At 37.0% G+C, this 27,190-nt stretch overlaps 1 protein-coding gene across 2 annotated transcripts in view; it reads right to left on the bottom strand.

The window, feature by feature from the left end:
* LOC134538407 (cilia- and flagella-associated protein 44) overlaps positions 1–27,190 on the bottom strand; it is a 107,727-nt gene that overhangs the window by 79,895 nt on the left and 642 nt on the right. For both annotated transcript variants that reach the window (XM_063379707.1, XM_063379706.1), the window contains exons 2-8: positions 16,350–16,512; positions 15,544–15,683; positions 15,224–15,387; positions 12,528–12,658; positions 8,033–8,177; positions 5,915–6,102; positions 5,586–5,828 (exon numbers count right to left, since the gene is read on the bottom strand). In XM_063379707.1, coding sequence (XP_063235777.1) covers positions 5,586–5,828; positions 5,915–6,102; positions 8,033–8,177; positions 12,528–12,658; positions 15,224–15,387; positions 15,544–15,683; positions 16,350–16,512 — 1,174 coding nt within the window. The remainder of the gene's footprint in view (positions 1–5,585; positions 5,829–5,914; positions 6,103–8,032; positions 8,178–12,527; positions 12,659–15,223; positions 15,388–15,543; positions 15,684–16,349; positions 16,513–27,190) is intronic.

Below are 27,190 nucleotides of genomic sequence, written 5' to 3'. Positions count from 1 at the left end.
CATACACCTTTGATTCTGACCGCCTCAACTCATCGGACCATTTCTAAAATGAAAAAATTAATTCACTCTTGGTAGGCCACACTTATCAAACACCCAATTTTAGCTTAGGTGTGGGGCAAGGTGGCGTAGCGGTAAAACAATTGACTCCCATTCTGGAAGACCCATGTTTGAATCTCGGTACATACAGATTGATCTTGATTTTCAATGGCTTCTTGAAAACACTTCAGGTGGGATACACACATCACTTAGAAACACACTACTTAGAACAATCATAATGTAGAATCCTAAAAAAAAATTCACACAACTTAGAATTGTCACAACTTAGAATGATCATAACTTGAAAAATATAATGTCGAAATGCACAACATAAAAAATAATATCACTTAGAATTCTCAAAAAAAATACACATAGCTTAGAATTGTCGTAAGTTATAAAGATCATAACTTAGAAACACATAACTTAGAAAAACTTATGCCAAAACACATGACTTAGTATCATAAATTAGAACTATCATAACTTAGAAACACACAACATATAACATACACAACCTAGAAAATTCTACCTTGTGTGTTTCTAAGCTGTGTTTCTAAGTTATCACAGCAACCCACTCCAGGCAGATCCTGGGATGGCTAACTCCTTTACACAGTTTCCTTGTTAAACCGCGCTGTTGAGTTTATCCATCTCTAATTATCTCGCCGATGATTGAGCCCAAGTACAAAAAATAGTGTATACGTGAGCAAGAAATAAACACAATAAATTAAAAATACTTGAAATCAGTTTAAGAAATGAATTTTTATCTCTTACATCAAATATACAGAAAACAATACCACAATTGAATCTAGAGTATCCTGCACAGTTAATGTTCCACCCTTTCACATTTTCAGTGTTAAATTCAATTTTTTGGACCTGAAGTATAATGTCTTTGTAGTTTGGAAGGCCAAATCTGGCCTGCGCTACAGTAACATTACCTACATATACAAGTAAATCAAAAATGCTCAAAAATATTGTCACGATGCTAAACAGAGTTAGTTACCTATACATAAAATCATAAATCATGTAAACTTCGTAAAAATTTACTTTATTAATCAGTTAACTTAGAGCACATGTCAAACGCATGTATCATATAACTAATTTTTACTTAAGTTCAAATTTGTTATTATAAAATTGCTTTCAGGGTAGAAACAAAATCAAGAGGAAATTTTGGGTTTTCCTTGGAAAAAAAAATACATTCTCTACGTTCATGTTAATTTCTGTAATATGTAACCTAAGTAACAAACATTTAATGAAGCCATTTTTAACAAAATTTAATTTTAATGATCGAACAAAATCAAATATTATTAAATGAATAAATACACTATGCGACATTTTAACATTTTTGGAACGATGTTTTGAGACTGTAAGGTGATTTTAGAAGTTTTTTTTTATGTTGATGTCAAATATGATTTTACTTTTCCTGTATCACGTAAAGTTTTTATACAATTATATTTTGAGTTTTTTTAAGGGGCAGTAAGACACCCTGACCTGAATAAGCATTTTCGGATGCTGAATTGTGCATAACTTCTTTAATACTTAGTTTATTATGACAATTGTGGCACATAATTTAGATAATGGTGTAAATGAATAATTAAAACTGAAACCATTAAAAAATGTTACAGGAGAAAATTGCTGAAAACTTAAAATTTAATTGGTTTTCACCAATTTTCTCTCTTGTCACATAATTTTTTTGAATGGTTTCACTTTTAATAATTCATTCACACTATTAAGTAAATTATTTGTTACAATCTTAAATATAAACGAAGTATTAAAGAAGTAATGTGCTATTTAGCATCCCAAAATGCTTGTAACCCTTAAGTAAATGAAATTTTTTGACAGTGAACAATTTATTTCAGTTTCATTTAAAAGTAGAGAATTTCATAACCCAGTATGAAATTGCAATGCACTTGCATTACAGTGGACAATAGTATAATATATTATACTCACATTAAAATTCTATGACTGTTAAGAAAAAACATCAGTATCTGACAATTTAATAGTCTTCACTGATTTCACTTCAAGATCTGTCTGACATGGGTTGAAACTTCTCTTCCTCGATTGTCTTCCTTCAGCAGTGCCATCTCTTTTAAGCATGAAGCAGTAGTCCACCATCATCTTTACATTCCACCTTCCCTGATATCTCTTTTCCATGTCCTTTATGTCCTGGCGAAAACGTTCTCCTTGTTCTTCACTGACATTGTCGAGATTCGCACGGAAAAAATAAATATGTGAAAGTAAGAAGTGAAGTTTCACGCTCATGTTACATCCTACTTTCATGAAATCCTCCAACATTTATTTAATCATTCTTTTGTACTCTGGAGTTTTTTGTTACCTAAAAAGTTGGCCACACCTTCTTTAAAAGAAACCCACGCCTTTTTTTCTACAGGACTCATTATATTTCAGAACATACTGTCTTTCATTAATTTTCTGCTCTGCATAAGATATTTTCGGAAATTTTGTTACCAAATACTGGAAGCAGCCACCTTCTTTTGTAATTCCTCTAGTGAACTGCTTCAATACATCCGAGTTTAATGTGAAGAAGAGGTAATAGTACCTTGCTTTGTTAAAAAAGTGGTAAATTTATTATGTTTTGTTAACCGGGTTGTAGGGTTTTTCTTTTGGGCCAGTCTGTCTGCTTCCAGTGTTTGTCTTTGGCTCTGCTGTCCCATTCACAAATAAAACACAGTATTTTTGTGTAGACAGATTGTAGAACAAGTAGTATACCAAAAACTTTTGAATCACAGCACATTGTCCAAGAATGTGTTTTAATGGTTCACACATTTCAGCGGAACTTTGAGATTTTCCTTGAGATGCACTGAATGTGCAATGGAAAATGAACCAAAGAAATTTCCATCATGTAAAATTACACCTTTGAGACTACTTTAGGACGAGTCTATAAATAACCTCCACTCACTTGGATTGTAAGTGACGTTAAAGAAATTCAATAAACCCTCAATATCACAACAATAAACTAGAGAGTCTTCTTCTTTAAAGAATTTTATTAATTCCTTATCTCGAGTCCTATACCAAGAGAACGAAACTAGGTACTTCAGGCAGGAGATGTTTTGCTTTTAATTTTTATCCAAGCATTTGAGCCGCATCCTTTGTCAGATTTAAGTCACGAGTTGAATTGTTAAGTTCATTTTGAATTTTCTTCCGACTAGTAATCATGAGCATTATCACATTCATTTTCTGAAATGCTCTCCTGTAGCCGATTTTCGAGAACGGAAGGTGGAACTGGGATAGTAAGAGATTCACAATGTATAACTGGTCGTATGGCCGAAGGAATGTTCGGAAGTTCGGATATTGTATGTCCTTCTTAGTTTTTGTGTTATGACCTTGAACGTTAACCATACAGAAATAACAGTCGTTAATATGATTATGTGTCTCCCTCCGAACCTTTGTAATTGCAAAGGGCATTGATTTTTTTGTATCGTTTTTCCACATTCTCAGTCCCTCGACACATGTACGACATACTTTGTGCGGTACCCCCGTTTCTGTCTTGATCACCAAACTTTATGCCGAAGTAAGCATAATAGAAATCTATACTAATATTATAAAGCTGAAGAGTTTGTTTGTTTGTTTGTTTGAACGCGCTAATCTCAGGAACCATTGGTCCAATTTGAAAAATTCTTTCAGTGTTGGATAGTACATTTATCGAGGAAGGCTATAGGCTATATTATATTATCAATAACATTAGGGATCCTTACTAAAAGTCCAATTTAGAATCGAATGTATTGGAGGGGGTTAGATACAACATGCAGTACACGTACAAAGTGTGTGTTGGCAATGCCGCAGGTGCTAGAAGTTTATTTCCTATTGCCTATTAACATTGTTGCCACGCACTAGATACCTTATCATTCTTAATTTTCCCATAAAAGTAAAAAACACCCATGTGATATTAACAACGAAGCAATCAGTACCCTCATAAGAGTTAAATTAGTATTTAAATACTTTTTATCACTTTAAATCGCAAACCTAAACTATTGTTTTTTTTCCTCTCTCTGTGTTTAATTTGGTTTTTTATTGCCCTTTTTTTTTTCAAGTATATATATTTTACAGACTTGAAACTTCACAGTAATGTTCCTTATTTTACGCAGGATGACATTTTCCGAAAATTAGATCCCATGGGTGGTTAAAACCAGGCAACAGTGGGTACTTTGTCTGCATGAGAACAGGATTTTGCATTGTTCATGCCTTCTGCGTCTCCATGGCAACGGGCATCGCGCGGCAGTGGCGTACCCACAAAGAGGGGCATGTATAATGAGCGGTGCAAGAGTGATCTGCCTGTAGACTGCCGTAGCGAAGTACGGGTACATCAGTTGTACGTTGCGTGCACGAGTCGGGAAGCCATCGGTGCTATTCATTTTCTCTCCGGTACATTATACAGCATTGTAATAAATTTTCACCGAATTTTTTTTTATTTACCATTACTGTAAATGGGAGATGTGGCTTAGTTTTTTTCCATTAGTATAGCCGTGCGAAGCCGGGTCGGGCAGCTAGTTTCTCATAAAACTACTGATGTCTTTGCTTAGCAGTTACATAACTACCACAAATATAACAAAACATGTTTGGGTTATTTAAACACCTACGGGAACTTATTTCTCAAATATAACCTCACACTACAGCATGTAAACAATTGATTATTGTTTCCCTCCCAACTGGGTGTAACAAGTGTTGCCAACTATTCCCTCTTACCAAAATAAAATTTCCCTTTCGCAATGATAATGCCCTTTATAAAATTTAAGTTTAAATAAAAATTTGTTTCCTAAATTTGCAAAAAAAATCTGTACGTGGTAGGAAAAAATGAATTACAGATTTGGAATCAGCGCAAAAAAATATACTTTCGGAACACCTAAGATCAGAGGATCATACAAAATCATGTTGTATAGTGTAATTAGGTGAATGAAAGTGAACTATTCGCAAATAAAAAGAGAAAGAAGGAATACAAGAAGAAGCTAATTACCTGCTGGAAACATTACATTTCTGCTTTTAAAAAAAAATACTACACAAGGATAATTAAAATAATTACAATTTTTTTTAAAAGTATGGATTCCATATTTGAAAAAAATTTCTACAAATATTTCAACACAATTTTTTGGTTTTGAGTCAAAAGTAATGAGAAAAATTTCAACTTTTTATTCTATCCTATTACTGATCTAGCAGACTGTGACTAAAAAAAAGTAACAGTGTGAGAAATGAAAGAGATAAACACAGGAGTGAGGGGGGAGGGGGGGGGGGAGAGGGAGAGAGAGGGAGAGAGAGAGAGAGAGAGAGAGAGAGAGGGAGAGAGGTAGAGAGAGAGGGAGAGGAGAGAGAGTGAGACAGGGAGGGACGCACAGAAAGACTGATAGCAAGGCAGATATGTTTGCTCCAACAAGATAGTTCTGGTTCAAAAAATTTCTACACGGAATCCTAAATTTAATTTAAGCTTTATAAACCCTTTTGGCATGTTTGAGCAATCTGTAAAACGTTGCTTTTAACAAGTTAAATGTTCCACAGATCAAGGAAAGCCGAACCCCTCGCCTGGCAGAAATGAAACGAGTACTAACGCTGCGAGGGAACCAGATGAGGCACATCCCTTTGGCTCCGAACTGCTTGGTTGCGAGCAGCTTCTTGTCCCTGTAGTTGTAGAAGAACAGCCGCCCGTCCTCGCCGAGGGAGGCCAGGTAAGGTTTGCAGGGAGAGGTCGCTATGTCCACCACGGCCCCCGCGTGGCAAACTACCAGCTGCCTCGGGGGGTCGTTGGCGTCGTCCACGTTCAAGTCCACTTCCCAGATGCCACCGTTAGCATCCTGCAACATGATGACAACCCTCCAGCTCCGGGCAGTTTCACAGTGGACGAGACTGCGACGGCGCTGACGAGCTGCGTTTTTTTTACCTGCGCGTACCAAAAGTGATCATCGGGCCTGTTCGCCTTCTTCACCAGGCTCATCAAAGATGCCACAGAAGAGCCGCTCCTGATCTCGCACTGGAACATGGGTTCTATCTCGATGAAGCTGTCGTTTTCAGGGGGATCTGCATGGTCGATCGTTTCGAAATACCACATCTTAATCATTCCATCCAGGCCTAAACAAAAAAAAATATATATGCATTTAAAAACCTACAATCTTAACTAAAATAAAAATTATGCATGTATAGCAAGTATGTCCATAAAGAATGTACCAGTTATGAAATTTAATAGTATCAACTGTAAGCATTGTAGAGTGTTGGTTAAAGGTTATTAACTATATAGTAACTTCAACAGTTTTAGATAAGCACATATGCGAATATTGCTTTGTTGTTTTCTCGCTTGCAGCGCGAAAGAATGGCTCTTTCCCCAATTAGTAGAGGGCGAACCTATAAACTTTATTTGGCAACAGTATGGAAACCCTCCCCATTGGAATCTCTTTGTTCAAGAGTGGTTGAACATCGAAGTCCTTGACTGTTGGATTGGTTGTAACAGTTGAGACAACAGAGCTCTTTTTCGCTGGCCTTTTTCCTTTGGGACTTTATAAAAGATTATGTCTATGTTCAGCTGTTACTTAATGATTTGATAGAGTTAAGGCACAGAATTGGAATTTAGGTTGGATGTGTGCCATGTAACTAAAGGTGCACATATTAAATATTTGTAAAAAAAACAACTAGGTTATTTTACCTTCAATTTGATGTATGATTTGTTGTAAATAGTCTTATTAAATTAAACTGTTATAATATATGATTGAAAATGGGAAATTCTTTTATGGACAGCCTGTATATTCATTCTGAAATATTATTAGTTTGTATTCATGCCAAAAATATAAGAATTCCAGAATAGAAGAGAAGTGATCTGAAAACTTTATGACACAGATGTTACATGCATAGAAGCACACGATGTTCTTTTTGTTACATACATAATGTTTACACTTGTTTAACTTTCACGCAGTGATAGAACAAAATTTTTTTTAATCAAATGATTGACATTTTCTATTGCATTCATGGAAAATATCAATTATTAAAAAAATCCCTGGATAAAAATATGTTTTCTACTGTTTTACATATTTTTGAAACAGGGTTAGTGACGTCTTGCCACTTGTGTGCTTTATAAACAATTGTGATATTCTTGCAATGGTTGTGTGTTACGCTGTTGCGTCATTGCATTCCTTGCCTAGTTTAAAAAAAAAAAAAAAAAAAAGAAACCAGCCTTAGGTCTAAAAGTCTTATCAATATCAGGGTCATAAAAGATGAAGATGGTGAGAAGAGATGAAAATGAAGCAATAATGCAAAATAATGGTTGGATGGGGTCGGGTGGGGGGAAACGGGAGCATGCAGAGAAAACCCATCAGTTAACTACAGCAACTGTTATATTTCCTGCTTGCAAAAAAAAAAATTCCTGGTTTGACATCAACTAAAATCAAACGGGAATTGCCTTGGTCGAGTATTAGTAATCTGACCGTTCGAACACCACCACAACTGACCCCTCCCCCTAGAGACACTAGTTTTCCGGAAAAGGATTTTCAGGGAAATATTTCTGTAATTTACTGGAAAAGTTTAAATGAAACTGGAAAATTGTCTAACAAGTTATACTGTCACAGAAACACAGAAAATTTATCAACTGTTTTTATACAAACATAACCGAATAAAAAAAGAAATGATATTTAATGTGGTAAAAAAAGACCAAAATAATATACATACGGGCATATTTCACAGTTCTGTACCTATTTTTCAACTTATGAGTGTTTTACGAAAACTGTAATGTTTATAATGGTAATGTGAAGTTTTACGAGTGGTATAATATTTTGTAACAGAGAATACATATTAATCACTACACATACATACAGAGGGAATGCACTTTTAGCTTAGTACACCAACCTATCTTAAATTATGTAATTTATTTTTAATATTAGAGAAAAAGAAAAAATTTTTATTCACACATTTTATTCTCCCCCCCCCCCCCCCCCCCTTCACTTTTCCCCCAACTTCTAAATAATGGCCAATAAAACAAAGGGAATATTGGGATAAAATAATCCAAGTAACGTACCTATGCTGGTTAGTTCTTTCTGATGGAACTGGAACTGGGTGATTGGTGCGGTGTGGCAAGGCACCCTGTTTTTCCGACAGATTTCTGCTTTAATCAAGCCTTCTTCCCATAGCAAAATGTTTCCCCACTCGCAGCCGGTGACCACCTGTTAACATAGCGCATTCGTGCTCTGAAAAATACTTTACATTACACCACGACTTTGCTACAACCAATAAATACCTTGATGTATAGTCTGGATCATGCTTAAACAGCCGTGCAGAGGAAATAGCGATACTACCCGGCTTGTTAACATTAAAAATCTTATTTTGCATACCATTATCTTTTGTAAAATAATTAATATATATATTTTTTAAATTTTACTATTTGTTATTTTTATGAGCCCATAAATTGTAGTCATTCTAAAAGAAAAAAATAATTCAATGCTCAACCCAGAGGAAACAATTTGTAGCAGTCTGCCACTATTAATACCAAGGTGTTCGATAAAATTATGTATTATGCTCCGATGTCGTAGGGCCTTCCATATCTTGATGGTACACGTTGATGGAAGGTAACTGGGTGCCACCGTACGTCTGCGGGGCGGAGACTCTCTGGCAGGGCCGTGATGTCACTCGTGCCAAGCGTCGGACACACTCACTATCAAGGTGTTACATGCAAGTCCTAAGTGGGCAGACAAGGCGTCACACACACCTGGGTCCCTGTATAGGCATGCACGTGGTCGCACGAGCAGAATACTCACAGACGAAGGTAACACAATCCTCTAAACATGGGTAACACTAAAAACTCTCAATATGATACTATAAAAAAAATTCAAACAGCAATATAATCGGCTTACGATGGATCAGGACACCTCATGACCTAGCCTAGAAGTTAAATCTCGTAAGTTGTTTTCAAAAGTTCTGCCAGGAATTTAAATCATTAGTTTAAACAGTCTACCAACCGGAGTAAGCCTCGAAATTGAAAAAAAAAAAAAAAAAAAGTTTAATTAATAAGTACGAACGGCAAGTAGATCAGAGTTACCAATAGTGATATTCTAGATGTTCTGTGGCTGCGTCATACTCTGGGCAGTCATCAGGGTGTCATGGTGACAGGAAGCCTCAGAATTACCATTAGGTCATGAACCATATGCGAGAGAACTAATAATAATATGAAAACCCTTCCAGCTCTTAATACCAAGTTACAATTAATTATTATGCATTAAAAACATTTACTTAATTATTTCTTACTTAGATGCAAGTCTCCACCACTCGCACGTGGGCACCTTCCGAAGAGGTTTCGCATGGCACTGCTCTGTCCTTACAACTAACAGGACACACACACACGCACTTGGAGAATTGCACTGAAAAGTGATTGACAGTTACATTAATTACTGAATTAGTAATTAAGGGTACTACGTGGCACATATTCTAAGTACGTTTCTTGCGGTGACACGTACATAGAGCCGGGGAGATAAGGGGTGAGGAGGGAGGTGGTGGCACATTGGTCCCAGGTGGATGTAGCCCTGGATGATGTCAGCTCAAAAGAGCAAATTTTTTAAACTATTAAATTATATATAATTTTTTTTATTAAAACTTTTGAAACCAAGATGGCATCTTTCAGTTACATCTCCTTAGAAATTAAAAATTGAATATTAATAGATGATGCTCTTGAAATACAACAAGAAAATGTATTTCCAAAATTCTCATTCTAAATTTTCAACAAAAAAACAAACAATATTCCAGAAAAATGTAAATTTTTTTTTAATTATGCTACAAAGTTGTATCTAAATCGTTTGTGCTTTATGGCATATGTCTGGCAACAGACCACATCAAAACTAGGACAGTGCTTGTGACAGAAATGTGCACTGGAAAGAGATAATAAATGCACATTTAAATGCTTACTTAAATCTAAGGATGAGACTTGCTATAGCCATAGACTTTTAGAAACGTTGATTCTGTTAGGAAACCTAAAATTACATTCAGTGATAGAACCATTAATACTATTCATATTTGATTAGGCCTGTGTATCAGGTTTTTTAAGTTCAAATTAAATTATCACAAATATAAAATTATTCAAAAATACGAACACTGAATTTGAATAATAGAGTAAAAAAATTCATTTTTTTATAATATTTGTAAGTTATATTTTAACAATTACTTGTACATGGTGGCTGTATCCGAATACTGGCCTAATGGATCCCTTAGCTAAGGGATCCACTAAAAGTGCATCGTAGTGGACGCTGCCATCTTTGTGTTGAATCCGAATTCTCACAAGGGATGCCGATGCATCCCTTCACGCATCCACTAATTCGAGATTTCTAGGGATGCGACACTCGCATCCACTAACGCATCCCTACATCCATTAGCTTCGGAATCTGGTTTTATTTTGTTTGTGTATAATATTACTTTAGATTTTCAGCATAATATTTGTTTAAAACATTATAAGCGAAAGTGATAACTTAAACAGAGACAAATGAAGACGTTAATAAATATAATAAAAATATGAATTTAAACTTAAAGGATAATTCAAAACTCATAAATATTTTTAAAGTTTACAATTTATAAAATGTATTTTATTTGGATCGCTAACATGTATAACATACACGTTACATTATTTTTTAATTGGTAGGTATTTATTATTTACGTTTTGCTGAATATTCGTAGATATCCCTACACAAAATGGCTGCGTGAACATTAGTACGACTGACAGTCAACAGGTGGTGCTAGCAGTAAAAGTATTTGGATACTATCCATCCATTAGAAATGCGTCCTCTACATTGTGGTTGCATTTGCTAAGGGATGTAGGGATGTGTGTGCTAAGGACGCATCCCTATGTATTCGGATACAGCCGGTATTTCACAAAAATGGTTATAAATACTTAAAAACAATTTTAAAATAAGTATACCTTCAAATATTTTAAGAATTTATTTTTGCACTTGTTATAAACTGCTTATTGTTTGATTGTTATGAAATTATCAAAAAAAAAAAAATCCAGATAAAAGATTCTCCCTCAATTTGAACTTCAAAGTCTTGTAGTTCATAGTGCCTTTGTAGAAATACTCTGGGTTTATATTTGGCAGATTAATGTACTGAAACTGAGATTTACACATTTACATTGTGCAAAAATTGCTCTTAACCTCAATTCAATGGAAAATAGTCAAATTAGAGAAGATTTAACACCAACGCAACAAGAAATGGAGCAGAGTTTTTCTATAGTTAGTGGTGGAATAGAAACACTAGAAGAAACAGTTTCGAAAATGAGAAAAGTAGATAGGTAGGTAGTCAAAGGAAGGTTAGACAAATTTCTAGACATACTGAAGGTAAATTACATGAAATTCAGGTGTTACAGAAAAACTTAGAACCAATTGGGTGATAAGATCGATGATTTGGAGAAGGAAATTAGTCAACACACAGTTATATGTAATTCAAGGAGTATGGACATACTATAACAAAGGACTATCGACCAGGAAAATGTGAGTGTGGATAGGTCAACAGAAATAAATACAGATAACATTAGAAATATTATATATGTAACACAGATGGCAACTGAACCACTTATTGTGATGTATCACCCATGTTTGTTTATTTTCAAATGTTTGTTTTGTTTTTTGATAATTCAATATATGGTTTTATAAATCTATGATTGAATAGGAAGTGGTGCAAAAACTTTTTATATTTATTTTTTATTGTAAAGAAAGCAGTTTGTGCAAGGAACTAATTTTTTGATAGCTTATGTTTGATGTGAAAAAACAAGAAAGGTTCCAGAACTAAATCAATTCAAAAGAAACCATCCTGTAAGTTAGAAGTATATTTTGTCGATTGTAATTAATTAATCAATAAATTTCAATATCATTGTATGTAATTTTCAATTTAGTGGGGTTGAAAACCATACTGTGTAGTACCGGGTTTCCCATCATCACTTAATTGAAAGAATTATACATTATAAATGGATATATGGACGTCTTTTATCCCGCCATGTCAAACGATATTCTGCAACTATGCTTTAGTAATTATCAGTTATTTATTTGCCTCTTAATATCCTAAGCCAGCGAAACCCAGACATCGAGAGATGTCAGAAATCAACATGTATTTGGTGGTCAAGCTTACATTACACAAGATAACGATAGCAGCTAGGATGTGTATGTTACTTTTCCGAGTGTTTCAGCAATCTGTTCAAGCTGAGGAAGAGAAGAAGAGGAATTCACCGCCGCAAAAGAAGCAAGAACTCCTAAATCTATCCGCGGCCGTAGGCCGAGCCAAAAGGGATTTTTCTAACTTCACCCACTTTCTTCATTGCTAACACAAGCACAGTCTTAAGTATTAAGCATAACCTTGATTTACATGTACACCATTGTTGAAGTGGACTTAAATACTAAATATTAAAAAAAAACTAATTATAAATGTATACACTAATTTAAATACAAACTATTTGACCATATAAATTAAGCCGAAATTCAAAAATAATTTGTATATTTGTTAACCTGTACGAACAATCAATGATGAACTGTCACTTCTATTACCTTCTCATCAGGCATTGCTAAGAATCCAACGATATCGCAGATTTCGGTCTTCCCGAATCTTCCGAGTGCACCTTTCAACTTAAGTCCGGTGAAAGTTTCTGCCATCTTCCAAAACTTTATGTGTCCAAAACCTTCAACAAAATTACACATTGAAAAGGGTTTCCCATCAAATACAGAAATATTCCAATTTTTCATGTTAACAATAATTATTTTTAGCTTTAGGTAAAAAACATAATATAGCAACCAATTTATTATTTCTTACACTAGTAAGCTATTTTTAGTTTTTATTTGTAATATTTTATTCGTAAAGTACTTAAGAAAAAATTTAAAAAAATGGAAGGAATATCCAAGTTAAAGTCCAGCCAATGTGAAGCTATTCTTTGTAATCCTCCGACCCCAAATGTTATAATAATTCAAACAAGAAATAATCGTAAAAAAATTTAAGCATTGGAAAGTAGGGCAAGATGAGGAATAGATAATATAATTGTTTATTTATTTGTATATTTATAAATTTGTGACATGCATACCAACAATCGAGAAACTTTTGACATAAAACAGTCAACAAACTAAAGAACAATACAAACAAATACACAAATGACAAAGCAGACACTGCACCAGTGGGAAGGCACCGCCCGCAGAGAAAGCCCTGTATGCAGGTGGGTGCTAGAACAGGTAAGCACTATAAGCAACTAAAAGCATGCAGCAACCACTGCAGGACAAGACAAGGTACACCACTCCCTCACTTAGCACGGCTAATGTGTTCCTAAAAATATTCGTGTTATTCAAAATTGCGTATTCTAAAGCATTGGTCCTCCATAAATATCAAGGCTAATTTACTTAATGTGTTCCAAAATGTGTAGGGAAATATTCTTTACGTAATGTAAATGCGTAGAATAACACTCAACGATAAATATGTCACACCATCTATCTTTATAGGCCTAACATACTTTACATGACAAATACGACACCACGTAACCGGGAGATAGTTATCGTCAGTCAGCTGGTTGACTTGCCTGCTAGGGCGAGACCTTCAACTCATGTCGTGTATCTTTCCACGATATTTCCAAACCATCCTTTACTGGCAGTGAAACCAATATTACTGTTTGAATATTTACATTAAATTTTTCAAAAATTTAAGTGCTTATTCGCGTATCACCGTTTGGTTCATGTCAATCCTATCAGGCCATTTTTTTTTTCCATTGCACCGTTCATTTAACTAACTTTTCCATGTGAATCATCTGTTCATTTCTGTTCCGGTACTTGTCAAATACATTCCCGCTAGTACAACTAACATAATCGGACTTATGTAAACGTTTTATAGAGTCCTTATTTCGTACGATTGTGTGCACAGTTAACTTGCTTAAAAATTAAGTGCAACCGACATAAGTGTGGCCATCAGGACATTCTTCCCGCCGTAATACTTCTAGTTTTGTCTCAAACACTTGAACACGATGCATTATGCTCTCACTTGGAAGCCAACTGCAGGTGCTTGCGCACGTACAGTTACCGGCAGACGAATGGGCAGATGTTGCTTGTGTTTGTGCGAATTCCCTGCCACTGGCTGAACTGAAGTCCATCACTGCCTTGGTCTGTGGCCGGGCGACAACGGTACGGCCCGGCGGCATACACGCGGACATAAAAACATTTGGTCCTTTACACTCCATAGCCGCAACTGAACTTGCCATAGCTGATATTTGTACAACAGCCGATAATAGTCAGACCTGTGCGTGCATCTTTTCCCCCCTCATATGGCTAACTGAATGCCAGGGTACATCTGTTGTTTACAGAGTTGAAGCAGACTCGTGGCAACATGCCCGACTTTTTTTTGTCTGTGGCGATTTCGTGCTTAATAAAATTTACAGACGTGCTATTCAAGACTGGGGCAGTAAAAATAACATTGTACTAAAAGAATTCATGCAATTTGAAGACGTGCTAAGTGAGGGATTGGTTTACTTCAACAAGTAACCCTAAATTTGGTTTTGGAATTTTTTTTTTATTCAATAATTATAAAGAATTTGTTTTTAATGTTTTCAAATTTGTCACCGTAAGTGTTATTAAGGTTTTTATAGATAACTGAACCATTTAGATCTTTATGGCTAAATAAAGGGAAAGAAATTAATCAATGTTAGATGCATAATAAGTAATACATTTAATTAAGTATAGTTTTTTTTGTTAGTCGGAAATCAAGTGATCAATGTGATGATGTTTCAAAAATGGTAAAACTTTGTGAATTCTATTCCATTAACAGTTCAGTAAAGTCACGCTAATCCAAACTAGTTTAGGGTGAAATATATATTTTTTAAAAACTATATTTAATTCTATTAATTTTTTTTTCATATTTGACTCAATTATTTACATGTTTACTGATCTTGTGCTTGTAAAATTGTTAAAGACTGTGTTAAGTAATAACTTAATGCTTATATAGGTGTATTTTACTATGCGCTGTTGCATTAACATATGTTAATCAGAACAGGTCTCTGCCTCAACTAGTTTGGATTAGCAGGACACCACTGTATTACAAGTTGTACTTCCTTACAAGAATATGCACAGAAATCTACTATATCTCTCACACACGGTATCGCTCAATACTGCCAACTTGCGGATCCAGATTTAAATTAATTTTAAGTATGTTTGAGTAGGGCACGATTCTGGCTGGCCTTATGCCAATCAACACGCCTATCTTTAAAATGCCTTACCGCTTGATGTGAGATGACCAGCCACGTAGTTTGAGAATCTAGCGTTGATAACGTCCTGTGTGTACGACTGCCCCCGCAGAAGTGCTGTTGATTTATGCCAGTCCCAGATAGTGAGCATGTAATCAGGGTCGCCAGCTTGGGAAAGCAATAGCTCTCCATCTGGGCTACAAGAAACAAAAATAAAATATATGATCAATTCACACAGTGGTTAACTTTTTTTTTTTCAACTTTTCTAACCATGGAAACAAGCATAAATTAAAAACATTTTCAGAATGTGTCATATTTTTATTTTAATAAAGAATTTTCACTTAGTCACAAACCTGTAGTCTAGGTATGCGTATTCCTTCTTGGCACCGTATCGCAACAAACACACTACGTTGAATGAAGGCCATTCGTAAATGATAAGCAATGGACTGGTGCCTTTTTCTCCGACAGCTAGATGTGGTAGGTTCGGATGACGCTGAAACAGATGAAAAAAATATATGTAAATAAAAATTATGATTCCACAATGAACTAAAGAATGATGGAATATAATGAGTGAATGAATAAAAGAAAGAATGATTGAATGAATGAACGAAAGATTGATGGAATAATGAATGGCCTTATGGTCTCGTTTAAATGGAGGAAATGAGAGGTCATGAAGGGATATGAGATGAGAATCGAACACCGACGGAATGAACAAGCAGGAAAAACCGGAGAATTCCGAGGAAACTCACCATCCAATGGCAAGGTCTGGCACATTTCACAATTGCAACAAATCCGAGTTCTGCCCCATCAGGAATCGAACCCGGAATCACCTTGGTGGGATGCTAGTGATCTACCTCTCGACCACCAAGCCCCTACGATTCCAGGTGTAATTTTAAAATTGAGGGTCAAGCTTCTGTGCAAAAGTGTACACCTCAGTTCTAAATGTACTTTGCTTCAAGACAATAATAATAATTACCGCACATGTGAGCAAATTTTCGACATACAAACTCCCTGCAGTCATTTTTTTTTAAAAAGCAAAGTTAATATTGGCATAAACCTACCAGCTTAAATCACAGATGCACTAGCCAGTGATAGATAGCGGTTATGAACCAACAAAATTAAAGTAAAGTTCTAAAAATAGAAGCGACAGAACACTGACCGTGAGGTGACCAATGCCACAGCCGCCAACGCTGCGACGGAACGACAAATGTTTGGTTTCGACATCGTAGAAATGCAACAAGTTTCCGGAAATAAATATAAGCTTGGTTTCATCCATCACACAAAGGTTGAAATGCCTCTTGCACGAATATCCAAATGAATAGCTAGACAAAAGTTAAGGTGGGAACTTCTTAGTGTTGCGAATAAATAAACAAACCAATAATTAATTATTCATCAACATAGTGAAACCTCGTACAGAGTTGCTACACAATTTTTGGATGTGAAATTCCCTGACTTTCCCAGTTTTTTCAGTCTATGTGGAAAATTTTCCAGACCATTACATATGATTGTAATCCTACATGGTATTTTACAAAATATATTTTCTCACTTTTATATTATTTTCATTAATTCAAAATGTTTTAAAATGTTGCTTACATATCAGATAACAATGAAAAAAATTCTGCCTAGTTATGCAATATCATATTAACAAAAAAAAAAAGGTGTATCCAATTATTTTATGATTGTGAGTTTAACTTTGATAGATCAGAGGACTGTCCCACTATATAAAAAAATTATAATAGGAAACATTTAAATAGTATGAACATGATTAAAAAAAATTATACTGTATGTGTGTGCATGTGGGTGTGTGTGTGTGCATGTGTGTGTGTGGTTGTATGTATATAGTGAAAGGTCTTCACTACAGTATTCTACGGTTCAGCACAATCTCTAATCTGGCACCCATCGAGCTACTTGTGTTTTTTTTTTTTAATTGGATCCAGCTGCTGACCTCAGCCACCAGGTTGCATGAACACATATACGTAGTCATATTGCCAAAATAATCACAAAAAATAAAACTCTAAAGCAATCTTTGTTAAATAAATATGTACTCTGACATCATCTTCCAGCCAAGAACAAGCCAATTATTGCTGAATGAAGGTAGAATGATTATGAAGTAGGAAAGTACACGTCGATTTTAATTTAATTTCATCATAATCAGCAGAAAACTGAACTGGCAAGAAAATGACAACTTAAAACCCACTTAACTCCTAGACGAGCTGTAGTTTAAGGGGTGCAGCCTGAAATTCTACACTGCATATTAAATATTTATTTTGTCATATGTGTTGTTTGCCCTAGATTATAACAAAAAATGGCATTTCTTATGCTTACAACCAAGCGAAAAATATTTAAAAATTGGTTTGAACAAACATTTTCAGCTTACTATAAATAAGTGGCTTCGTTCCCTCTTCCAGTCTTCAAATAAAATACTGGCTATTTATATCTCTGGCATAGCTCAAATTATAATTTATGAATTAATAGGGCCAAGATTTTATGGTTATATTTTTTAGGACAGTTAAGTTTTTAAAACAAGAGATTTCAGTGAGTATGTTTTTATTTTTATATTTTGTTTTTATTAATTAAAAAAGGTGAATTACTGAACAAATATGAAACTAAAATATTTCTTACTAATACAGTAAAATCATTAGTAAAAAGCATGTCTACAAGAGAACTAATTACTCAGAAAAATTAAAATTAATTGGAAAATTATTAAGTGTTTGAAACATGTGCCATCATTAATGCCAAATGTGTTACTAAATTAAGCGATGCAAACAATATAATATTAGTTTTTTTCCCACTCCATTTAGGTTTTAGGTAAATTATGGTATCTTACAAATTTAATGCTAAATAAATTATAATCAATGAATTTACCATTATAAAAGAATAAATTTTTGTAATTTGATTTGTCATATTGCTGATTGATTTCATGTTTTTAGTTACATTTTGGTGCTAAAGGGTGTGTTAACTTCCATTTCAGTATTATATGTTTTAAACTGTTTTGCTGTTATTTTGGTTTTATTGCAATTCAAAATATAATCTTATATCTACAGATTAGGTGACCAAGTGTCTGAGGGCCTGCTATAGAATTAAGCCACTGGGAATAACAGTACAACATGAAACTCTAACCTGAACTTTAAACTTAATACAGTCAAACCTCTTTAGTACAAACCTGAAAGGATCATAATTTTGTCACTTTTCAATAACAAGGTTTGTATTAACAAAATTATTACAAAATTTATATAATTTCTAAATCAAATTCAAATAAATTTAAAATGTGCACACAATTTTATACTGCACAAAGAGCACTTTTTTTAGGGATCGTAAAATACAATTTTTAGGATTTTGGGATGGTTTCACCAGTAGCTCAAAACATTTTTTACTGTATTGCACTTAAATGACGTAAGACAGACCAATTAAGTAAAGGTTTAAAAATCACCTACAAAACGACGTACTACTATCATTTTCGCAGAATAAAATTCCTAAACGCTCTTCCCTATCTTACAATGAGCCACAACAATATATCAGTATTATCATAAAAAATGAAACTTGACACTGATTCTTTACATTAATCTGGGAAATTTGAATTAACCATCCTGTATTACATATAACTGTCTACCTTTAGAATAATAACACCTTCGAAAACACTTTGTATTAATCATATCAACAGGGATTTTAGTAATGAGGTTTCACTGTACACAGTGCAGCACGGGTTGGATCTACGGGTTCTACGAGAAGCAGTGGCACAGTGGTAAGGCACTGCACTCACATTCTGGAGCGTCCAGCTTACAACCCCCGTCCGGCCAATGGCCGTGCGATATCGCTTCGGGCCTGGGAAGCATTTGGTTCCTGTGACCCACTGGGTGCTTGTATTATTATTTAAGGCCCCCGCATACCTGGGCGCACATAGGGTGTGCAGAGCTTCAGGAAAAAACCACCCGATTAAGATATCAGAGTGGTGTCTGTTTACAAAAAGCATTCAAGAGTACGCAGAGGGCGGGTGAGTAGTTAGTTGTGTTTCCGTATTTTGTTTTTAAACTGTTTTTATAAGAGTGAAAATAGCTCAAAATGTGTGTTTTCAGAATAATTTCTAGGCATGAAACTCCTGGTACAGACTTTTGAAAGCACTCAAGGGAATTGCATTACACACCTTTATTTTCATTTCTCCGCCATACAATGTTATGACTACAGCGCCCTATGCACGACGAGAAGACTGCACGCCAGTCCACAGCCTCGTGCTTGGAAGAGATACCACACAAGAAGCACCTGCGAGCGTCACACATATACACCCCTGACTAGGCAGACTCAGTAGTACATCGTTGCTTAGTTAACAATATGTACCGCCTATTTAACATTTCAGTAACTTTACAGCAGGGTCAAAAAAAAATTAATTTTCAAGTACATAAGTTGTGTATTTAAGGTAATGCTATTTACTCGCATATAGGTCGCGGCAATTTTACCAGATTTGGTGGGGAAAAAATGAAGTGCGACCAATATGTGAAGAAAATTTTTTTTTTTTAATTTTTGAGGAATTTTTTTGCAATATTTTGCTTAAAAATGCGAAAAAGAAGTTTATATAGGTATAGGCAAATTTATTTACAATGTACACATACAGCGAAACCCCTTATTTACGTTACCGTTATTTACGTTTTCCCGTTATTTGCACTATCTACTTCAGGTCCCGTTTAGTTACCATTTAGTCCAATACAAAACTTTCACGCAAATTACGACTCAAAAATCGAATCCATCCCGCTATTTACGTCACGTAACAACCATAAACAACCAGAAAATACCGTGGGTACTTTAACCCTCCGGCAGTCGCGTGGTTGACATGTGTCACCCACTTCCTCTTTGTTACCAAGAACTAGGTATTGGGAGGGGTTTCCGGTCCGAGCCTGACAGTACCTTTCTGTGAGGCTTGGCGGATTGTACCACTGTAGTTAGTCACCTGCTTTTCTCTGACGATGTTGTGTGGTTACTGTTAGAAGTGAGTTGGTTGACATATGTCCCCCGTGCGACCATCTACATAACTTTGTTATAAGGTAGGATTGCAATTTTTAATTTCTGTTTTATAATAATGTATTCTCAGTAAAGATACTTTATATATTTAAATTATATGTTTTTAATTTGAAAGAACTTATTTGCTGTAAAAATTTAAATTTTTCACTTTTGTAATTTTTTTTTTTTTTTTATTGAAAATTTTATAATTGTTACTACGCCTTACTGGCTTTGCAGGCCAGTATGGCGGAACCAAAAAAGAGAAGGACAGAAGTTTCCTCGGATCCAGCCGTGTGGATGAAGTGGCTGAATGAAGTTGAAGAAGACGAGATTGCTGGCGAGTCGGATTCTGATGAAAGTGATTATGTGTGTGAGAGTGATCATGATTCTGGCACTGATCAGTCTGGTGACGAGAACAGTGATGCTGACACTCAAGAGCAAAACTATAAAACTTTTGTAGGGAAAAATGGAAAAACAAAATGGGTCTGCAGTTTGCCTAAAAAAAATGTCAGAACCCGTAGAGAAAACATAATTACGCACCTGCCAGGACCGAAAGGAGTAGCCACAAAGCTCGTTTCTCCAGAAAAAATATTAGATCTTTTCATAGATGAGCAGGTTTTCAATATTATTGTAGAATCTACAAATATTTACATTGATTCTGTAAAATGTAAATATGAAAGGGAACGTGATGCAAAAAACACAGATGAAGTGGAAATTAGGGCCTTATTTGGACTTCTTCTTTTGATAGGTACTTACAAAGGCTCAAGGACAAACATTGATAAATTATGGGACAACACCAAGGGGAATGGCTTAGAATCTTGCTACCTGACAATGAGTAAACGGAGGTTTTTCTTTCTTCTCAGATGCCTTCGTTTCGATGACATTCGAGATAGGGCTACTCGAAGAGAATTTGACAAATTTGCTCCCATAAGAAATATTTTTGAAGTTGTAAACAACAATTTTTCAAAATATTTTATTCCTAGTGAATATCTCACAATAGATGAACAGCTGTTGGCATTTCGTGGGAAATGTCCATTCCGTCAGTATCTACCAAAGAAACCGGCCAAATATGGAATTAAAGTGTTTGCGCTTGTAGATGCAAAAATGGCATACACGATGAATTTAGAATTTTACCTAGGTAATCAACCCGAAGGACCTTTCAGGAAAAGCAACTCGCCGACAGATGTTGTTATGAGGCTGTGTGAGCCTATCAATGGTTCACATCGTAATGTGACCACAGATAATTGGTTTAGCAGCTATCCTCTGGCTAAAAACCTTTTGTCAAAAGGACTTACCTTTGTCGGCACTCTCAGAAAAAACAAGGCTGAAATTCCGAGAGAATTTTTGCCAAATAAACAGCGTGAGCCTAATTCTTCAATGTTTGGGTTCCAAGAAGATATTACATTGGTTTCATACTGCTCTAAGAAAAATCAAGCAGTTTTGTTGTTATCAACTTTGCATCATGACAGCAACATTGACGAGGAAACCGGAGACCTCAGAAAACCAGAGATAATCATATTTTACAACAAGACAAAAATCCAGGTTGATTTACTTGATCAACTGATAGAAAAATATGACGTGGCAAGAACTACACGAAGGTGGCCAATGGTAGTTTTTTTTCGACTTGTTGAACATTTCGGCTCTCAATGCATTAGTAATTTTGAAGCTTAATTTGGGAAAGCCATTATATAGAAGTGAATTCCTCGGAGATCTGGCTTGGGAATTGATTAGGCCACAGATCCAGTATCGCTCAACATTGCCGCAAATTCCAGTTGAACTGAGACGACGAGCCCACATTCTACTCAGACAACTAGAAGGTAATGCAAATGCATCAAAAGGACGTGACGGTGCCAGAGGACGTTGTTTCCTTTGTGGACGCCACAGGGACAAGACGACACGAAAATGGTGTTCAAAATGCGGAAAATGGGTGTGCAATGAACATCTAAAAAATGTATGTGAAGAATGTTTGTAAAAAAATAATGTGAATATGCTAGACTGTAGTGTTTACAAGTGGAAAGTATGATATGAAAGTGAAGTGACAAATAACGATAAAGTATGCACAATGAGCATATGTAAATACAAAATGTGTGTAAAAAGTGTAAATCATGACGTGAAGGTTCCAGGGAGGTTTTTGTTGTCAATGCCATATTGACTGGTTGATTCTAATGTATGTGCAATGAAATATGTGTATTAGCAATGTGTGTAAAATGTGTATTTTTGGTTTTTGCACTTTATTGAAACCCCTAAACTTGCAGAAAGATATAATTTACAAACCACAGCATTATTTAACAGTATTATATGAAAATAAAAAAAATGGGTGACACCTGTCAACCACGCGACCTTTCACGATAGAACAATATACGCGACTGCTGGAGGGTTAAGAGTAAATAAGATTAGCTAGTAGGCCTAAAAACACTAAAAACATTGTGAAAAACGTTAACGTTTATAGTCGACAATGAACATTTTAAATCGCAAAATATACATATTTTTTAACATGAAAAGTTGCTTTTATTTCTAAACATGTAATAATTTAAGGCTAGGCGTGTAAAAGTCCGAGTAATTATAGCAGGTTTTTTTTTTTTTTTCCTAGCCTAAGTTAATTCTAAGTGTGTAGGGGAGGGTCCAGGTTAGGGGAGGACCTAAGTGTGTCTCAGGCCGAAGCCTATACACTCTACCATGCGGGTTTTTAACCATGCAGGACAAGGGCGCGTGCATCGTGTGCTTAGTGGGGTTTACTGGCCAGCCATGGCTGCGATTGGCGCCATGACTGACGCCCCATTGGTCGCCTAGCTTAAAGCTAGCTAATGTGACCCAGGTAAAACCTGCATAGACACAGGGAAAACCCTGGGCCGGTTCATGCGGGGATCAATTAACATGCATTACGCAAGCAGGTAACTACTGGACAAGAGGAAGAAGGGTCCAGGTAAGAAGAGTTGGAGGGGCTGAAAATCAACCTTGGTGGAGTTGGGAGCTTGGGCCTTGCGGCCCGCATTTAAGTTGGGAGCTCCTGGGTTATTATTAGCCAGGGGCGCATGCGCCCCCAGGGGCGGGCGACTTCACGTCAGCCCAGCCACAGCTGCCCAGGCAGCCACAGTTAAGACAGAGTGGGCAGACGAGCCAGTAAACCGGCTCGAACTGCTGGCTCTCGGAGCGAAAGGCAGCCTGACGTTGCGCCATCTTCATCTTCCTTCTTCAGGTCAACAGCAGTACTTCTCAAGCCAGGGTGGGGGGAGGGACCCAACCTCACCACCCAAAATCCCCGAGACGGTTAAAGGTCGCGCCGCTTGAGGCTACTGCTGCCACACCTACAGCAGCCCCAGCTGAAGGTTCCTGATGTCTTCCTTCAGAGTTCCGATGCATTTCAATTCCGTTGCGCGCGCAGCAGTTCACAGCTCCGCAAGTTCCAGCCCGCAGTTCGTCTACACTTCGCATTTTTTCAGCACCTCGAGCTCCCCTGCGGGCCTTCGCCGACGAAGCTGCTTCCTGCCACGCGCCGATCTGCATTCAGGCTACCTTTCACACCGACAGCCGTAATAACGACTCCACAGGCCGGCCATTGGTCCGCGGACTGCTATTGGTTATTCACAGCCACCCCAGCGAGATTGCAACTCTCGGGCTGGGCTCCCGTATCCGCCACCCGCGGGACGCGGTCGGTAGCAGTTGGCGCTGCTAGGCCGCCTCCCGTACGCACGCAAATCCCATACGCACTGCCAGCCTTCGGTTACCCAATAGGTCACAGGGAACTCCCAGCCAACAGCCCGCGAGAGAGATGCGCACGCCCCGAGAGACGACCACCGACCCAAAAATTATAGCAGGAGACAATCTAAAACGCACGAGGGAAAAACGTAAACTCACGAATGTAGAACGTGGCTGATTGTTAATTTCTGATACTGCATTTATGTCACAACTTAGCCGAAATACTGGTACGAGACAAACTTCACAAGATAAAATGAACGGAGTCTTGGTAACTGTTTTATACGTATTTTATAATTTCGGAAGTATTGTACATTTGACGCATATTTTTTAAACTAACAATTTATTTCTGGGGATCGTAATTAATTAATTATTGGTATCAAGACATCAAGATTAACGTAAACTTGAACATGTCACGGCAGCGAGAAAACTGGTGCGTATACCAATAAACTGGTATTAGAACGAAAAAACTGGTACACGGGAGGTGGAGCTTATATTTTTTCCGCTAAGCTCGCATCTATTGGCTGGCTGCTGATGGAACGTCACAGGTCTGGGCGGAGCGTTGAGTGAGTTATACTGCGCATGCGCAGCTCAGTGAACAAAGATCGAGCAGGCACGCCGTAACAGCAGCAGATCGGGTACAATGACCTTTCTCCGCGCACGGCCCACGGCGCGGTAATGAATTACCGGTGCGACCTATATGGGGCGAATCTTAAATACCAAATTCAAGACTTCAAATTATGGGTGCGACCTATCTGCAATGGCGACCTATATGCGAGTAAATACGGTATTTAAAACAATGTATTAAATACTTTTTTTTACTATGAAGCAAGTGCAACCAACTACACTCCTCCTATTACCTCAGCATGGAGCCTACTGCAGTTAGTATGTCTGTATTTAGGCAGTTCCATTTTTGTGCGATGGTGCTGCTATCTCTAGGATTTTTGCTGTAACAATTGTATCAATGGATGTGATACGTCCACTAGAATACGTTGGAACCAAAACGTCAATTTCATTAAACATGTCAGGCAGTACTGTTTGCTAAGTGACAATATGCTCTTATAGAACTCCATTGTATGGATAAAACTGAAGGAGGAAATGCGGACAAGATGGCTTCTACTGTGGTCCTTGGTATTAGGTAAATAAAGGATTGATTGTTCGGTCTGTAATATAGGCCAGCCTTATCATAAAATGAATTCCCATGTGTCCACCTAACCTACGCAATATCTACCGTTTATGCATGGTGTGTGGACGTCTGCTCCCTCTTCAACGCGGGAGTACAGCGAAGCTTGCGTTAACAGAAGCTCTGCTAGCATATTATATCCACTAAATAGTTAAAGAGGTTGTGCCCCGGGTATTTTGTCATGCCTCCAGTCCGCCAGCTCCTTACCTACCAGCCAGTCACAGCAGTGGCGTAGCTAAGGTGACTAGCGCCCCTGGCCTAGGGGTGAGTCGAAAAGTATCAACCTGCTACTTTGGCACTGATACGCGCCTGTATCAGGAACGGCAAACGAGTACACTTGAAAAGTATCAGGCACTTTAGTATCAGTTCAGAATTCGCCTGGAACAACACCACGGCCAATGTGCGCAGAACCCGATCGCAGATGACGGTCACTTGGGCGGAGCTTGTGAAAGGGGAGGGAGCAGGAACGACGAATAAGGGATAAAGAAGGGAAATAATGTAGGGGAGGAAGCGCAGGGGAAGGCGTTGAAGGAGAGGCGCAAAGCGAAATTGTTACGAGTCGTTTGGTTATTGTCCCACATCAAAGTACGCTCAGTGCGCAGTCCGTGCACAGTCTCGTTCAATAATAAAACTAATGAAATTTTAATATTAAAATGTACATTAATACAAGATATAATATTTATATTTGTGCACCTAACAGCTATGAAAATGCAAATAAATTCTCAGTTGACACTAATAACAGATGTAATCAACATATGGACTTTTTTTTCCGAAAACAATTAGTAACTAGTGTTTTCATACATTAAAAGATTACGATTTTATCAAAAATTAAAAATAAAAAAAACAGATATGTACATTAGTGAGCATACTATATCAATGTTTACGTTTCAAATGTTTCTTCACATTAGTGGATGATGATTTATAACTCAGTTTTTGTTTACACAAATTACAATTAGCAAACTCATTATTTTCTGTAAAAAAATTCCACACAAATGAAGTCTTTTTCCTGCACTTATCCATTCCTTATTTCACTATAAAGATACTAACTACAAAGCATGACAGCCCGCAACAATGTACATGGTGGTAATTAATACACGGCCAGGACGAACTGCAGTGAATGTTGAACTGATTGATACTGGCTGTATCAGGCGGGCATGAGAGTAACAGAGGTAGAGAATTACCAGGCGTGATAAATAATGTATCAGAGACACCGATACCTTTTTACGCTGGTGATGACGGCACGGAGGATGTGTACCCTGTAACCAGAATGCTGATACCTTGTCGCTTCCTGGGACCGCTACTGCTCTGATACAAAAGTATCAGATACTTGTAACTAGGTACACTACTGTATCAGTATCAGGTTGGAACAGATACCGAAAATTGCTGTAACAACCCACCTCTACCCTGGCCAGACTTGAAAATGGCACCCCCTCTTGGATTAAAAGAGGAGGGGAGGTTCAGTAACGCGAAACCGTCGCCGCAGCGCCCCCCCCCCCCCCCCTGCTCCGGCACCCCTGGCGGGGGCCATCCCTGCCACCCGCTTGCTACGCCGCTGAGTCACAGCCCTTTGCTTCTTTCTCCCCTCCCCCCCTCCCTCCTCCACAGGTAACAGCCAAACATTCACTTTTTTGAGATGTACAGTTTATTTATTTTGCTTTCCCCATACCATACAAGAAATTTTCATTAAAAAATCACACTAATTGTTACCAAAAAAAATATATAACAAAACCTATTTTTATAAGAGTTTTTGACATCTTGCAATTATTATTATTAGTATTATTGGATTTCTGTTGCTGTTGGGTGCATGCCGGTGGCAAGCAATGCAGACATACTTCCCATTTACACTCCTGAACCATCACACATTCTCGCTGACATACACTCCACATACAAACTACCTATTCCATTTGCCAATCATTCTCATAAACAGGAAGTTTTATCAGCTCTCTCTGAAAACTTTCCTAGAGTTATCTTTCTTCGTGCTTTCAGGTTTCCCTCTCTCTAGCCTGTGTACTACTAGCTTCTCCCACCCTCCCACACCCAAACTAACCTCTAACTGTTCACCTTCAGTCTTTTAGATACATACACACACATGCACGAGAATTTATATCCAGTGTTGTCACACTTTCTGTATGGAC

This window comes from Bacillus rossius, chromosome 13 (assembly GCF_032445375.1).
Source record: "Bacillus rossius redtenbacheri isolate Brsri chromosome 13, Brsri_v3, whole genome shotgun sequence".
NCBI lineage: Eukaryota > Metazoa > Arthropoda > Insecta > Phasmatodea > Bacillidae > Bacillus > Bacillus rossius.
Note: the sequence above shows the minus strand (reverse complement) of the source record. Positions and strands in the feature narration are given on the sequence as shown.